Source organism: Pygoscelis adeliae, unplaced genomic scaffold (genome assembly GCF_000699105.1).
Source record: "Pygoscelis adeliae isolate BGI_AS28 unplaced genomic scaffold, ASM69910v1 Scaffold113, whole genome shotgun sequence".
Taxonomy (NCBI): Eukaryota; Metazoa; Chordata; class Aves; order Sphenisciformes; family Spheniscidae; genus Pygoscelis; species Pygoscelis adeliae.
Window position 1 is genome coordinate 5,562,283 of NW_008825108.1, and position 18,039 is coordinate 5,580,321.

Below are 18,039 nucleotides of genomic sequence, written 5' to 3' on the forward strand. Positions count from 1 at the left end.
GCTCCTCCGTATGGCAACATGAGCATCTTGTGAGGCAGGTCTGGGTGAAGGGCACCCCTCTGCAAGACACTACTCCAATGCTGACAAGAGCGTGGGCTAAACACAGTTCTACTACCGTTTCAAGTGTTCAGACTCACAGTTGCTATTTTAACTCAATTTATACAACCCCCAGCATACTAGGATATCGGTTTATGTTGGTAGAATCCCTACTGGGAGAACTGACTCCATTTTCCTGCAAAAATAACTGCACAAGAGTAGCACAATTTCATGCAAGTGAAATTTTTCTGACAAAGAAAATGTTCCATGAGGGATTTCATCACAACCACAATATTTTGTGAAAAAATACTGGCTTTAACTAAATTCTGCAAATCTTTTTGCAAGAACTTTTCATACTTGCTGGGAGAAGGCAAACCAGAAGAAAAAGTTCTTTCCATCTCACTTGCCATGTTGTCATAGCTCCATGTTGAAAAAAAATGTTTTGGTATAGTGAACAACACAATAAATGGAGCACATCAGGAAATATGATCATGTTCTGTCTCACGTACTCTTTCCTCAGACTACCATTCCATCTATTAACATTCCTATATGATGGAACTGCTAATGCCTAAGGTGATACACAATGTAAGCAGCAGTCTTCTGTTAGGATCTTTGCTCAGCTGTTGGGATAAGGGGATATATGGCTGGCTAAAGTTGTAAAGATGGACCTATATATTTATTTTACTTCACAGTGCTTCCCTTCCTCCCGCTTTTGAAAGATAAAAGAGTGGAGTCTGGAAGCAACACGGGTCAAGCTCAGCAGCTGAGTCTCAGAAAGGAAAAGAAAGGGTATTTTTCTAATGCTGCACTAATGCTCTATTTCCCGGTGGGCAGCCTGCAAACCCTGCTCAGAAGCACCTGTCTTCTACAAAACACTTCATGGAGGAGAATCAGACTGTCAAGGGGCTTACAGTTAAAGCAGAGATTATCTAGTAGGAGATGGCATAATGTAGTAAGTTGGGACTTGCTGTTTGGAAGGCAATTGCCCTGTTGAACTTTCTTTCCCCCATCTCATGGCAATCCTGTGGAGATACTAAGAGGAGTCTGAATGAGTCATTTTACCAGAGGCAGGGAGATCCATCAGAGGAGTATTTCCCTGGGACATAACAAACCAGTCAAGGTCCAGGAGGTGGGGATGGGAAGGGCAGGGAGGCAGACTGTAAAGCTGTGTCAGTCAGTTCAGTGGCACTTGCTGAGTCGCATGGAGATGTTTGCTACCTGGAGCCTGAGTGCCAGAGCAGTCACGTCCATGGAACGGCAAGTATGCCTTTGTCCAAAGCCTTGCTCACCCATTTGAAATGGATGCTAGCTAAACCTCCTCACATGAGGTTAAGGTCACTTCTCCTGGATTTGCAGAGACGCGACAGGTGAGCCTGTGCTTCCACACTTAGTACGCCTTCAGCAGCAATCGCCAACACCTTCCCGCGAGCCCTGCTAAGCAGTCGTCTTGTGGGGGCAGGCTGAGTTCAAAGCTGGTCGTTGACTTTTTATCCACTTCTGATTTTGGGCTGATCCCAAAACATTGTGGACATTACGTTCATACATCATTACAGCGACCACAATAGAGGCAACTTATCTAGGAGGAACAGAAACCAGCCGTGGATCTATGACAGAGCAGAAGTTTGTAACGCCAATGATTTCCACAGTGCCGGTGAAATCTATCATTCAGCAGAGCTGCAAGACTGTAGCGCAAAGAGCATTGCAGCTATCTTAGTGTGATGTCTCTGACCTCAGCATGGATAGGAAGGCTAATCATGAGATGTCTCCTTTGTGACTGGTTTAGTTTTCAGAGGTTTAATAGCTGTCACTCACCTGAAGCAGAACATCCTCATCCATGGCTATGGGGAGTGAACAGGGAAAAAGGTGGTAGTGACATATCTGTGCAGCACTCTGAGAGCAGAAGAGACAGCTCCATTTCACATGCCCAGACAAACTGAGCCAGTAAAAGGGTCATCTGGTATATGAACTGATGAGTAGAGAAATGGTTACATAAATGCTTACTGGGTGAGGAGAAGAGAGAGACTGGCAGAAGCACTTGCAAAATGAAAACCTTCCAAAACTATGACTACATACTTTCCACCAACAGGTGTGAAGAGCTACACTGAATATGAAACATCTTGGAGATTATGCACTTTGTCAGACCAGTTGCCAAGGCCTGGCACTGTCCTCTCTACAGGACTTGTTGTAAAGGACAATGAATTACATCTCAAAAAGATGCTGCATAGTTGTAATTTCCAATGTGTCCTTTCACCTTGGCGTTGTGAAGAGTGGACAGAATGAGCTCTGTTGCCAGCAGCTGGGATGATCTGAAATTATCTGAACTAATCCTGCTCAGCATATTGAACAATCATCGATCTGCATGCCTCACTATCTCTAGTATGTAACCAGATGCTGTCAGGATGAGTGGAGAGCAGCAACCCAAGCATCCTACATTCAGTGGCTCTCACAAGACTGGACAGCAGTCTCTTATCCCTTGTTCATGAAAATGCCAACTGGCATCCTACAATACCTTGATGAGGTCACAGACACTGTAGCAAAGAGGATGTAAAAATCAGTAATTCTCTCTCTTGTCCTTCTGGATGTATGTGAAGGAAGAGACTCTTCCATCAGCAAACAAGCATCCCTGGTGAACTCTACTGCAAGGCAGGGGGTGTACTCCCCTGGGAAATTGTTATTTAAACTACCACAAAAAAGGAATATTTCTTGATGGCAATATATGTAGCTATTTCAAAACTGCCATGGTTTCCTTTCTCTCAGATAACACACAGACAAGGTTAATTTTATTGAAAAATTTAAGTGATATGCCAAGGTATCATAATGGTAGTCATTAACATGGACCCTCTTCATTATTGGCAGCTGAAATGAGGTATGTGATCAGTATTACACAACAGAAAACAGACAGCTGTTCATCATCTCCTATCCACTCTTCAGGTTACACTGGAAGCTTCTTTAGCACAGCAGTTTAGTCAACAAGACAGAAAAGCCTACTCCTTCCTAAAGAGGGCATGGAAACCATCCTCATGAACAGCATTTCCTCCAAATTTGATTTGAGTACCGCATTCAATTACACTCACTTGAAGAACAATGTGACCACTCTCAATCTTCCAAATATCCTCTGGAGTAGTTTGTTTCACCTCCAGCTTGCAGAGTTGTTCCCAGACTACTCACTGGGACAACACTGAAACTGTGTCCTCTGCACAACAGAAAGTCTTCAGGATTCTTCCCGTCCACAAGAGTCAATCCTGGAAACCATCCGTTCCAGTCTCAGAATCCCTCCCACATCCCCATGAAGCAAACATAACAGCTGCAGAAAATCTCCAGGAGTATCAAAATCATCTAAACCAGCCCAAATACATAACAGCACGTACAATGAATCATACATTGAGTACATCCAGGGATGTTCTTACTGACTTTTTTATGTTGACGAATTCTCCAGCTGAGCTAGACAACAATAAGTAGAAGCAAGAGGACATGCTTGCTGTAGTCATAAGTTTACAGTCTCATTTTCAATGAGGTACAGCAAGTGAGTGAGTGAGTGAGTGAGTGAGAAAGTAATAAGGAAGGACAAGGATAATGACAATAGATCACAGTGGCATTGATTCGCTACACAGGAAACTGATGACTCAGAAAGGTTCCTCTTTAATTTCTATATAGCAGCCACCCCAAAATCATTGCTCACACTGGCCACCATTAATTTGTTGATTTCTTGAAGGCAGTCCGATAGGAGCAGTAGATCTTAAAAGAGTGGGTAGTGGTTTTATGGACTTGTTCCTCCAGAGCACTCTGCAAGTAAAAGGCAATGAGGAAGCAACTGTGCAGATAATAGTGATATACTGAACTTTCAAGGCAGGAGTGAAGGGAAGGAGGCATGCATGTACAACCTAATGAGATGAGGTGAGATGAGATGAGATGATCAACTCTCTCTGAAGTCAGTGGGAATCTTTCTATTAACTTCAGTGAGAGTTCGATCAAGCCCTAAAGGACAAAAGTAGAGCAGGTCATTAAGGCAGACTGTGAAAGTGTAAACAGGTTTTGAAGTATTCCGGAGGTGTTAATATTAAAAAGTATGGCCAATGCGATATATTTCTGCAAAGTGAGGCAGCACCTGTATGCTCTGACTAGAGTATGTTTCCCAGGTATGAAAAGCGCCCCGGTCCCAGGCACATTTCTAGATCATTATATCACAGGAGCAGCATAAAACATGTTATGTTCTGATAGGCTGCAAACAATCAGGGCAAAAAACACATACCTTATACCACTAGAAAGTTGGGATACTCAGATTTCCACTGATCGTGCACCATTCATTTCTACTCCTGCTGGCTGCTAAGCTCTATGTGACTATTATCTTTCAGTGACTTATAAAAGAGAAAAAAAGGAAAAAACACAGGCTTATACAGGTTTGACTCTCTCCTCTCTCCAGTTAAATTTCTATCAGAGGGAAACCTCTATATCCTTCTAATTTCACAAGAAGGGGTCAGTTCTCCCTCTACAGCCCATGTGTCGAGTAGATGCATGGATCCTTCTTTTCCCTTCCATATAATCATTCTATTCAAGTTTCCACATTTCTTCCCTCACTCTCTTCAATTCTAGTCCAAAACTGTCAGCTGATGTAGCATGAACTGCTAAGGAAATAGAGAAATATTTCATGAAATTTCTATGGCGGGATTCCTTTTTTAGGTGATAAAAAAACACTGGTATCTAGCCCTAGCTGTCCTCAGGACAATAACTATTACGATCACGTAGGAACTGAGGAGGGAGAAAATAAGTAGTAAGCAGAATAATATACTTTTGAGGTCCAGCATCTGGTTATCTAATAGAGAGAAGAAATACTTTGATAGATCAATAAGGAAACATTAATAACAGTAAACATTTCTTAGCCCTGGTTCAGACTATGGATCAGAGTTAAAAATGCCAGAATTCTAAATACTTTGCATTTACTAAGTCATACTCATCAGATGCTTTGCTATAAAAATATTACATTTAACTTTCACCAATCAATAAAGTGAATTGCATTCATCAATGATTTGATATGTGTTGCCAAATATAAAATACTTAGCACTTAGGTACACACGTCTATGTAAAAGCTTTTCATTATACTGTCTAACTTCTGCGATAATTATAAAGCTTGCTTGTTGCTCATCCTTCATTCCTCCTCCCTCCCTTCCCAACTCTCTTTTTTTTGTAATTCATTTCAATTAGCTAAAACTGGGTGCACAGCAACTAACCAATTATCTAGGATCAATTCCAAAGAAACAGTTGAGGAAAACACAAGTATGCTTTATGAGATTCCACTGGGAGGAAAGTTTGTTTTTTACCTGATTTGTTAGACACCCATATAATTGCCTCTGATGAGATGTGGCTCGTATTTCCTACTGCAATTGTTAATGGAATCTGCCACAAGTAGCTGCAAGACAAAGGAGGGGGAATCTAAGAACAAAAATACTGAACTGATTCTTCTCATAGCAATCAGGGATCATGTCAAAGAAATCAAAACACAATTTCAGTAGCAGTGTAAAGATGTGGATTCTAACAAGTTACTTTGATTTTGAAATGCATTTGCTATTAGCAATAAAACAATGAAAAAGCCATTCATCTTAAAAAAACCCTAAATTATATTTTACATTTTTCACACACTATCATTATATGAGGACTTTTTTGCAAGGCTTCCCTAATTTAACAAAATGACTCACAAAAGAGGAAACAATGATTTCCCATAGAAAGAAGAACATTTTTTTACATTTACTTGGAAAAAGAGAACCTCCAGGTAAAACATGCTTTGATTTATAGGGACTCCAAAGTTTAAAAATAACGTATTCTTCTAGCAACTTCTTAAAAAGCTATGATGGGCTTTCATAGTTGCTGGTTTATAAAAACAAAACAAATGGTATGGATCTCCACTTCTTTGCACCATTTATTATCACTTATGTGTATGCAAACTGGACAAAACATGCTACATGTGGATTTGGAGATATGCTGGTGTAACCAGACCCCAACTTCCTTACAGGGTAGCAAGAATTGTGTCTCATTTGGAATAAATGTTATAATTTACCTAAGACTTTTATATAACATCTTTATCTCAATAAACAGAAATTGACTGTACAAAGTCAATCTTTTGGGGGAGAGATGGAAAGGATGAATTCTTGCGTGTCTTCACCACCACCTCTATTCCTGAACTCTCAAAAGTATCATTTCACCAGCCAGTGAAAGAACAGACATTTCCCTCACAGGCCTACCATGTCATTTTGTACACCAGCCAAGGGGAAGCACTCAGTAATGGTACAGGTGGTACCATTGTCTAGGTGGCATGTGTGCATTTAAGCAAGACAGCATGGCAAGAGAATGGCCCCAACTCCGATATCACCGTACGCTACCACTTTGATACCAAATAAGTATATCATTTTAGATTGATTGCATTAAAATGGTGCAAGGATGAGTGTGGGCAAGTTCTTGACATCTACATCAGCTTCTCTCCCACTAGTACACAGCATTGCAAAACTAGCCTATGGTACTAAAAAAAATTAGGTTAGCTCCTTTCCGCTTACCCAGAAGCCTGCTCCACTGAACTACAAACACCACTCAAATGTGCCACAACCGCAGTCAACACATGCTGGCTTGCAAGGGTTGCCTTGCAAGGCCTGCCTTGCTGACCTCACTTGGGGGCTGGGGGAGGGAGAGACCCCTGCTCTGCCGGCCCTGCTGCCATGCTCAGCTCCCGGCTCCCCACCCATTCGCGAAGAGCCCCCCACACGCACGGGCGTTTGCAGTGCTCAGAACAGAACCGCATGTGCCAGGAAACACTTGTCCGTACAGCAGTGATTCAGCAGAGAGGGGGAGATATTTGGAAAACTATACAGCTGAAAGAGCTATAAGTGACAGTAGAAAGAAAACATGGCATTTATTGCCATATGGGAGAAGAAAAAAGGTTCCATGTGATTTTGGATTCTCTGAATGTTGGTATCATAACACACTGGGAAAATTATTAGATCTACTCATGCACCGAAGACACGCTCCACATGAGCACATGCTCTGGCAGACGCTTTTTGAATAATTAAGCCGTGGCATTTGAAGATGCTACTGCCTTTACCAGTCTGCCCACTCCTTGTGCTGGACGTTACCACCCTCCATAGCACAGCCAGCAGAAAAGGATGTCCACTGGTGCATTAGCTTCGCCAGTTGTCAGTCTGGGGTCTTCACACAAAGTTACCTTCATTGTTGGCTTAACTAATATTCTGGACTGTGAACTGGAGTAATGAGGTGAAAACGTGTATTGTGTCCTGCTGCTTCTGCTACAGCAGCAGTAACTTCTGGGTTCGACAGGTGAGGGCAGTCAGGAGATGGTGCAAATGGATGCACTGGAGAATATTCACTACTCTCTTAAATACCTTATACTTTACTAGACACCCACCAGTGTTTTACAGTCTGTCCAAAAAACCTTCTGGGAAATACGTCATCTTTAAAAACACACCCAGTTCTAAATACTCGTCTCTCCAGAATGAAAAAGATGCTGGCAAACTGTGATCGAGAAAAATGAGGAAAAATTAAGCATAAAGCCTATACATTATTTGAAAGAACAGGAACCTTGGTATATGAAAAAAATGAAAAAACTGCATTTGCATAGTATTTTTATGACTCTTGAGATCAACTCCTACTGAAAAAGTTAAACTGCAAAATAAAAGATACTGAGAGCTCCCTATGTAGCTTATTTAAACACATATATAAACATACACAAATATAAGTGTATGAACATATACGTGGACATCTGTTATTTTGAGAAGAAACTTCATAAAAAGATACTCTGTACATTGCAATATCTATACAGAGAAGACTTCTGTATTACTTTATATTATTATGTTACCTCCAATTAAGGTAAATCCTATTGAAATAAGGACAGATCCTTCTCTGAAAGGTGATCTAGCTGTGGAACAGGAGTCATGTAACCTACCCATCCTCAGAAAACACGTGGATTTAGTTGGGAAGATTAGTACTGGTAGATTTAACTTTTATCTCCCCAAGATGAGAGACCTACTGATGTTCTCAGCACTCTCCAGAACCTCCAGATCTCATCCTCTCGGTTATTGGTTTACCAGGCGAACCACAGATTTCCTTTTAATAGACCTCTCCAGACACCCATTTTTCCTGCTGGTACTGCTGCTGTTCTTTGGATGTTTATCTTCTTTCCCCTTCCAGTCCTCTTCATTCTCAGTGAAACTTCTGCCACTGTTGCAGAAGCAGCCACGGTTAACTTTTTTATCTGTATGTGAGGGAGATGCATCTGGCTCACCTTTCAAGAATTTTCGTTAGGATGACTTCTCCTACACACCATCTCTGAGTGAGCTGTATGGACTGTGTTCTCCGGGTATGACTAGGAAGAAGCAATCTTTTTTTGTACTTTTCTATCGCACTCTTCTACTTTACAGAGAAAAGAAGAAGAGGGCTCACTTGCCTGTTCTCCTCCTGCTTTGTCTGGGAGTAGTGCACATCTTTTATTTATTCTTTATACATTGGTAGCATGTATGCTCTCTGTACGTATTTGAGCAGGAAAAGGAGCATCCTGTTCCACCCGGCCATCTGCTGCCTACTGTGACAAACCAGTTCCACTGAAAATAAGAATACAGCCTTGAGGGCCCAGCAACTACGGCAGCAGGACTTGAAACAACCCGTTTGGTTCTCCTACCCTCAAGAATATGTCTGCAGGAATCGGATGCCTGTTCAGGTAGCACACTCAGCCCCTATGTGAAATGGAGCTAATGAACTGTGTGTCCAGTCTGCCTGAGATGCTGCTGAGCTTCAGAGGGATCTGCACATTATGTCCCTCTGGATACAAACCTGATCACCTTAACAGGGAGCTAAAGGCAGACCACTTAATTGTGGGCAATCTAAGGGCTATTTCAGGCATTTAAGAAACCAGCTCTGAGGATGAGGAGGAGAGACATCTAAAATTAGAACAGACATGGTAAATACGAACTGTGCTGTACATACATTGTTCAGTCATAAATGTCTTAAAGAGATGTAGGAAAGGGGGATCTTGTTGAAAGGTAGTATAACCAAGTCTTTTACTGTGGATTTACAAGTGAGAAACTGTTATTATGAAATAGTTAAATTTAGGTTGACATGCACAATTAAAGGGAATGCTTTGGTGTTTTGTTTTTTTTTTTTGTTGGAGCACCACAAAGCATAATACCAAAGTGTGTTAGCATCTCCATTCAGCTTAAAGAATAATCACAGGGACTTGTTTGATAAAGTAATACAATCTTGCATCTGCCAAGGTACATGCAATACTAGAAGCTAGCTAATAATGCTCTGACTGGATTATATAGATTTTTTTGTCTTGAGCATTACATAATGACTACATAGCCAGTATTAGTGTACTTTATCTCACTCAGAAAATGATCATATTTGTGATGAGTACTTGCTTACGCCTTGACTTCCAACAAATAAGAACTGAGATCCCTTCACGGGCAAATTCTGAGACCATAAAGTATTAAACAAACACGATGCCTCACACTTCTGCCTCTGATGAACAGTAATGTTGTAGTAACATTGGATTTTCAGTAGAACAATTAGTTGGCTTCTTTGTAAAGAGCTATGCAAAGCCAAAAAAGGGCAGTAGATTATTTCCTCTGCTGACAAAACAATGATCTCAGGTCATTAAAAAAGAAAAGGCAAGGTTCCTGGAGTTTCAGATTTTGCACACCTTTTCAACTACTTTTTCACATCAATGAACATTTTTGCTGAGATGTGAACCCATACATTTTCAAGATTCATCCTCCCAGTAACCATAATATGCCAAGCTTCCAGCCACTGCCTCTCATGAATACCACATTCTTCCAGTGACATTTCTCCTTTCTCCCTGGATTAAAATCTAAACAAAGAAGTCCTGCTATTCCTAGTCATTACTCACAGAACAATGAAGATACCTGCTCAATATTCAGAAGCTTATTATCCTTGGCTGCATTATAAAGAGTATGCAAGTAATGTGATTGCTTGTGACAGAACTTCTGTACCTAAAATACCACAGCAGAACTTAGCTAACCTGCTTTTTGAATGGGAGAGGACGTGAACAACCACATCCCTCTCTATATCCTTCTGCTTTTACAGACCTCTGGGTTAAAGACTCCTAATCTATCCTGCTGTTCTTTATACAGAAACTATACTTAATCCTTCTTATTGTCCACCTCTACATTTTTTCTGTCTATTATACTCCTTTCCAGGTTAGAAAGCCAGACTTGCCCTCTGTGCGTTGAAGGCAGGTCTACCACGGATTGAGTGGCATAATTCTTTTATCTTCTACGCTCTTCATACTTTTTATACGCTCCTTTCCTACTAATCCCTACTGTTCTGTTTAATTCCTTGACTGTGTCTGCACATTGAGCTGATGTTTACAGAAAATTACCCACCATAACTTCAATATCTCTTTCCTCAGAGAGAACAGTTTCTTCAGAACCCACCACTGAGCATCTAAATTAGGACTGTCTTCCCTACATGTATCATCTTTGCATTTATCAACGTTAAGCTTCATCGGTCATTTTATCACCATGTCAACTAGCATTAAGGGATACTTCTGAAATCTTAGTAATTAACTTTTGGTTTTACTACCCTCATAAACCTCCTATTACCAGAAAACTCTGTCACCTCACTCTTCCGTGTCCTTTATCATATCATTGAATAGGAAAAACTTCAGCATAGGTTTCTCAATAATTTAATGGGTTATCACCCTCCACTGAGAAATTCAACCATTTAATTTCTCATGTTTTTGCTTGTATTTCTGAACTGAGATCTTCCCTCTTATCCCAGTACGGATTATCTTTTTAGGAATCATTAATGAGGAAGCTGGACCTCCAAAAATACATAAAGAACAGTTAAAATGACAAGAGGCTAGATACATCTAGATATAGAAGACATCTATTAATAGTCTTTGATTATATACTTAGCTAGAAAATCAAAGGAGGAGAACGATGACAAGATAGAAGAACAGAACAATGTACAGACTTTAGGAAAGAACTGATTATTTTTTAGTACATCTAACAACAGAAGAATGAGGGGCAAAATTAAAATGCTATGCACAAAAGCAAATTAAGTGATCTGCCTCTTAGCAGGATATAAGAAGCATAATTATTTTAAAGTGTAGTGGCAATCATGAACTTAAGTCGTAGAATGATTCAGGTGGGAAGGGACCTTAGGAGATACAACCCTCTGCTCATATGCGCTAACAGGACAGGAAAACAGAGTTTCATTGTAGGTAGAACGTGAGATCAGAGGAGGATACAGAGGCTGTACGTTCAGCGGCATCACATGAAGTCAGCAAAGTCAAATGTGGCAAATGATTTGCCATCTGCTTTTTTTCCTAATCCCTCCCAGTTCAAAGCATCTACGGAATTACATTCAGAAAAGCTGAACACCAAAAGCTGCATGTACCTTCAAACAGCTTACTAGGCTGAGAAATGAAATTGCGAGTTGTCTAAACTATCCCTGGTTGGAAAAACAGAAATAATGTATCTTCTATCAGCTGGCACTGGTGAAATCTCAGCCATCACTCTTCTATGACTTAGTTTCTCTGGGCTAAATTCATTTGTGCAAGGTGGTGTCAAGTGAGCTGCCATGAGGTACCTGAGACATCCGTCAGGGGCTTGAAAGATATGGCATGGCACTTATGGATGCTCCCACCCATGTAGCGGCAGCACAAGGTCAAGCAAGATACCTGAGGGCACCTCCAATGGCACCAGTCACCTGTGCAAGCAACTAAACTAGCCTCTCCATCCACTCGTTGTTGACAACGATACCTTCCACAATTCCCAAGGAAACTTTTTCATTTCTAACTGAAAAAGGCAAATTTTCAAAACCAAGCTGCTCGTAAGAAAGAGAAGACTTCAGCACAGATTTTCAACTATAATATTTAGAACAGGCACTGCTGAAACGTTTCATAACTACTATTTCAATAAAAACTTCCAGTTTGCTGATTAAAAATGAATTTTGGCTTGAAATACAAGTTAATTGAAGGGAGAAGTTAAAATGAGTGAAACGGAAATGTAAGGTACTGAAATTACAGAATTGAAATTAATGTTCTAAACCAATTTTTCCCCGATTTTTCGCTTTGATTTTTGTCCTGATTCAGTACGGGGAAATGTTTTGATATGTTGAAAATTTCTGTGGGACGGGAATCCATTTCTTGCTCATCTGTAACACTTAGTAATCTTTGTAAAGTATTTTGAGAACATAATAATCTGAGACTTCATATCACTGAAGGATATGATTAAAGCTATTTAACACAGAGATAAAGTGAGGCATAAAAATAATTTAAGAGTAAAAAGGATAAAAAGAAAATCCAAGAGTAAAACTGATGGGTTAAGACACCTGGCTCCTTGTTTTAACCACCAGAACTTAATATCCAAAATGCCAACTCTGCCTTTTCAGTTAAAGATAAGAGTCTGGTACATCCAGAGTGGCTGAAGCTGAGAAACAGAGAGCAAGGACTCCTTGGCATTAGTTTCCTATTCCCAGCTCTCCAGATGGAGAATGCTGAAATTTCATGTACACAGAGACATATGCTTGGGTGAGCAGCACTGAGTCTGAGGAGGAGACACCTTCCCGGTGTGGCCCTTGCCAACTGTGACGGTTCCTTGATTAGGTTGGGATGCTGACAGGGGCATTTCTCACTGAGGGAATACCTTGCTATGAGCCATCCGTATGAACTCATGTTGTCGGGATTTCAGAGACAAAAGAACACAAAAGCAAAGTAATGAGAAAATGTGACTGTTTTGAAAGCAAGCCTTACAGAACAAAATGAAAACAAAGAATTAAAGATTTTTATTTTTACTTCAGTTGCATACTTGGCTGATCTGCAAAGACATATACAAATAGTGGCCAGAAAAAGAAGCATTTAGCTGCATGGCTGCAAAAGTTTCTGGCTAATAACCTTAATGCCTGTTATAAAATAAAGGGCACAGAAAGTTGATAACGTGAACTAACTAAAGGATAGTGTGAAGTTTGGACATTAGATCAGTATAGCAGGAAGAGAGCAGAGATCTCTCATTTCTTCTCCTTGCCAAGACAACTGCAATTTCTGTTAGCAAGGCTAAAGAAGGCTTTTGTTTTCAGTGAATTTTGAATATTAAGATAGTGGAAGGTTCAAAGATAAATTGTTAATGGAAAACCTGAAAGCGTATTCAGTTAATCTACGAAATTACAGGCCTTGTTGCCATGATACCTGGAAGCATTTATTCCTAGGCTGAGAGCACAAGTAGACATAAGGTGGTCAGTGGGAACCAAGTGGAAGTTGTTGAACAGCACAACAGCTTTAGAGCTTCCTACTACAGAAAAGAGATTATACACAAAGCAGATCTCAGCAGTACCAGGGTAAATTTTGTAAGCCACGCTTTCTAGAGAGATTGTGTTGGGTAAGGTAATTTAAAAGTATCATAGAGATTTTCCCAGGTTATTATATAGTATAGTATCTCATTCAGTAAAGAGTATTTCGGGTTCCAGGGGAAGCTCATGTGAGTATCACAGGAAATCACATACTTTTATTAAGTGTGATTCTACAGAGCGTTAGTTCTATTTAATGGATAAGCAGCTGATGATATATTCATGTTGTGAATATCATTCTCACAGGACTGAAGAACACAGAGATTTCATTAGCTTTAATACATGCCAGTAAAGTGATTGTAAGCTGTGCCCAGAGGCACAACACAACGGAAGAAGATGTTATTCCCACTCTCACAAGTATTACACCTCCTACACTGAGCCAGGGTGCCTAGGGATTCCTCGTACCCTGCCAGCCCAGAAGATGGCAGATAGGAAGGGAAGATTTCACTAACTTTGTAGCAAAGACAAATACAAGATGAAAAATGGATAAAGAAGAACAATTTGAAGTAACTGAGATCAACTGAGCACAGCTTGGATGTATTCACTGGTCATCTGCATATGCCCAGTGCGATCTTAATTCCTACGTTCACAGTGAGAACAAGAAGTTTAGTGCAAGCAACAATGAGAAACAGGTGAAAAACACTGGTAAAGGTAACTGATTAAGTTGGATTCCCCTACAAGTGGGATGAAAAAGCAGACAACACCAGATTTTTTAATCAAATAAGAAGTTGCAATTAGCCAGCTTGAATTCAGAAAGGACAGCACTTAGGTTTTATTAACTGGAGAAGGCCTGCTGGTGTCTGAATTGGGCAGGACTTTCACAAGTCCTGCAGGTAGACAATTTTGAACTGCAGCACTGTATGCAGTGAGGAAATGAAGGGAACAGGACACAGTAAGTATACCACACCACATTAATTGTGGAATGCATATCAAGGGTTTGCTGGACTTGAGCAAAATGAGGAAAGGAAATGGTGCTAAGGTTGGGATCCTGGGGTTCCAGGGGTTCTGCCCTCACCCAAGACTAACAGACTGGCCAACAAGAAAAAGGTAAGCTAAGGCAAAAAAAGGGACAGAGAAGTTAATAACAGTGACTACATGACCCACTAGAAAAAGACTGAAAGAAAAAGATTGTGGAAGTGTTTAGTCCAAGATCATTCTGGACTATGCTGGGCAGAGGAATTTCCAGCCCCTTTACAAAAGCAAGGTAAGAATTTGGACTTTGGTAGACTTTGTGAATTAAAGACAGTGTTCCAGCATAGTCTTTAGGAAGCTGTATCTGACTGTAATACAGACTGTATTTTTTTCATCCAAGAGTCCAGACATAATGGAGTTAGGGTGCCATGTAATACACATGCAGTATTGTCTAAGCAGATAACAAAACTGCAACTGAGGCACGTTACTCAGAAATTAATGGTCTTTGTGTTACCATCTATACCCAACAGTGTCAAAACCTAACTGAGCTTTTTGTATCAGTTTCTCCTTTCTCACTAATGCCTCACCTATGGAGGAATTCAACTTTTTAGTCAGAGAAACCTAGCAACCAAAACAACCCAATGGGGTCAGCTCTGGTGCTGCCAGGCAGAGAATGGCTTGACCACCTGGTGGATCTGAATGGGCTCCACACCTGAGGTGTCAGTTTTTGAAGAGTATTGCAAGTTTTTAATAGAAGTGAACTTAATAGATGCCTCATAGATGAACAGAAATCAATTTGTAGAGCAGTCTTGCCTTTTAACTACTAACATTTATCTACTTTGTCTGAGGTTTTCAAAGGCTCTGGTCGGATGTGTAGTTGGATCCACCTGATACGTATTTCAGAGGGAAGCAAAACTTGGGGATTTGGGATGTATTTGGAATTGTGGGCCTATTATAATTTTGAATTCAAATTACTTAGCTGCATACATGGAGGAAACTACAGATAATCTTTATAGTTTGGAGAAATACTGAGAATTGCATGAGAGGGTGACTAGGAAGCTTATATTCTAGTCTTGAAAGATGCTAGCACTTCTGACATGACTTGCTTCTGATGGTAAGCCTCTTTATTTGCAGTTCTGCCTCAATACAGCTGCTAATTTTATATATTTGTTTAGTATGGATTTCTATTTAGAAACTTATGTTAAAAAAGGCAATCATATTGGTAAATTCTAAAATAAGGGCTGATAGTTGCTTCTAAGAGCAACTATTTCTAGGACAGACCACGGATCGTTTGTGTTTTTTCTGTATAAGGATCTAAATACAAAGATATGGAGGGAAAAATATTTTCAATGCCAATATGGTATTGCTGCAATGTATTTTAGAGGCATGTGTTTTAATACAATCATTGACACTATAATTCATCTGTAGTCAGAACAGTGGTTAACATGTTTAACAGCGGCGTATTACAGATGAAGATTTTGTGGTTTTCCTTTACTCTGCCATAGTCCTAATTCTTCCTGGATTTTACGGGAACCTTTGGAATAATTTTCAGCAATGAGTAAGTCCTAGAGCTGAAATAGGGAAAATAATTTACGTTCTTCAGGAGTCTTATGCCAAACATAATGCCCTTTTCAATGTAACGAAACCACAAAGTCGCAGACATAAGAAAAGGCTTCAGTGCTGTAACAGCAGCACTAGCATGAAAGAGCCCACGTGTGGCTCTGCACTGTGGGACTGCCTTAAGATGACAGCATGCATATTCTGTTAGAAAACAGCTGTATGTCTTCGGCCATCCCATATAAACCCCACTCTCCTTTGGTCTGATTGCTTTTTTAAGGGTGGACACAAGGTAATTTAAATGAGTTAATTTGAATGAAATTATCCAATTTGAAAAGAAAAAAAATTGCATTGTCTGATAATAGTATAACATTATCTGATTATAATTATCTGATTACTAAACCTTCTACAAAGTTCTGTGCAATTTTAGCTTAACATTTCATACCAAAATAAATTATAAATCAGGTGGTTATAAATATTATGGGGCTCTCTAAAATTGACTCATTTCAGTGTCAGTGCTAGCGGAGTACCTTACTAAATTTAGAAAAATATCGTGGGCAAAGAACAAATACTACAAATTCTTTGTCAGTACACGCTTTCTCCTCCCTGCCTAACATTACCTTTTATACTAAAACATAAAAGGCTTCGTTTTCAAAAGTGACAAGCAATTTTGCTTGCTGAGTCAGAGATAGATAGAAGGAAGCTGGGTTTAAGCAGTGTTAAGAGTCTATTCTAACAGCTGCTTCTTTACCCTCCAATAAAGGCTCTTAATCTCTCCAGCATCTTCTGTTCCATCTTGCACCAGTGCAAAACGTCCTTGCAGAATTGCACACGTGGTGCTGATCATGCAAACCCCATCTCTATGTTGCCCTTTACCCATGAGCATAGTCCCTTGACTACAGAGTGCAGATCTCGGATGTCTCTGAACAGAGTGGAAGGATGCGTTATGGGCTGAGGACGGCCCCCCCCAGTAGGAATAAGAGTAGCATTTTAGCTATGCCTACAATCCTCCAACATGTTCTCAGAGACTTAGTGCCAAGCATTTTTCAGTGTATTCCAATGTTCAGTTCTGATTTTTCCTCAGAATATTGTGAATTTAAGCAAGATTAAAACATAATTCCTATGATAGTTTCTCTTTCCTCAGTAAACTTCCCTAAGAGTCCCCCACCAAAGTATCTCCTCCATAAAATCTGAGATTATACTATCAAGCGTGAAGGCTTACACACAGAGATAAGGAAAAAAAATCCATCATCAGCAACTGAAGAAACCAAAAGGAAGAAGAGGTAAAAAAGGAAGCACCTTAGTAGTTTCACCCTCTGATCTGCAATGGGGAATCCACATCTCTGATTTTTACAAAGCCAAAATATGACATTTATCCACCTTCATCCCTCCCATTACCCTTGTCTCTGCAAAATGCTATTTGGGCTTTCCCCAATCTGCTCTTTACTTCACTAAAGCCCCCATCTTAACCACCTTCTCCATTTCCCTGGTTCTCTGTATTTGCCTGTTCCAGCTACACAACTTTAATGCTCCCAACTCCCGCTCATGTCTGCACCCTGCCACACAGCGCTCCCTTTCCTTCCCCCTGCATCTTAGGCAGCTCCCCACCAGCACTGCTGCCCTGATTCTCCTCTTCGCCTCCCCACCTCACTGAATTAAAACGTAGTGCTGCCCTCAAGTACATGCTCCTTCCCTCACCATGAAATGGATTTAATTAATGTGAGTTAATTAACTAGTTTGGGTATCTAGCAATTCGTGAGAGTTAGTATTAGCAAATAAGATTAAGAAAGTGACACACTCTGCAGTGACAATAAAATACAGCAGCAGCTTTTCCCTGTCAGCCTAACTTCTGTCAGGATACAAGTGCTGCCACTGCACAGGAAGCAATGACACAATACACCAATTTTGTCTTCTTTAGCATTCTGCAAATTCTAACACTGAAGGTAGCCCATATCCTGCACACCAGAGCGTCCTGGAAGTTTGCCTAGTGAGAAGTGTTTCTTGCAAATAGAAGCTGTAAAATGGTTTTGGAAATAAAGTGTTAAATTACAATTGGCATCTCTGAGATCTTTGCTAGCAGCAAAATCTTGCTGAAGAGACATCAGCACAGGTATGTGCAGGAACAAATTTTAAGAGCACTTCCTATTCTGATTCAATAATAATGCAACAATC

The 18,039-nt window shown here is 40.2% G+C and overlaps 1 protein-coding gene across 1 annotated transcript in view; it reads right to left on the bottom strand.

Moving 5' to 3' along the window:
• Positions 1 to 18,039, bottom strand: part of TRHDE (thyrotropin-releasing hormone degrading enzyme) — a 223,010-nt gene that overhangs the window by 49,759 nt on the left and 155,212 nt on the right. Inside the window, exon 9 of the mRNA XM_009327544.1 lies at positions 5,352 to 5,440. Coding sequence (XP_009325819.1) covers positions 5,352 to 5,440 — 89 coding nt within the window. The remainder of the gene's footprint in view (positions 1 to 5,351; positions 5,441 to 18,039) is intronic.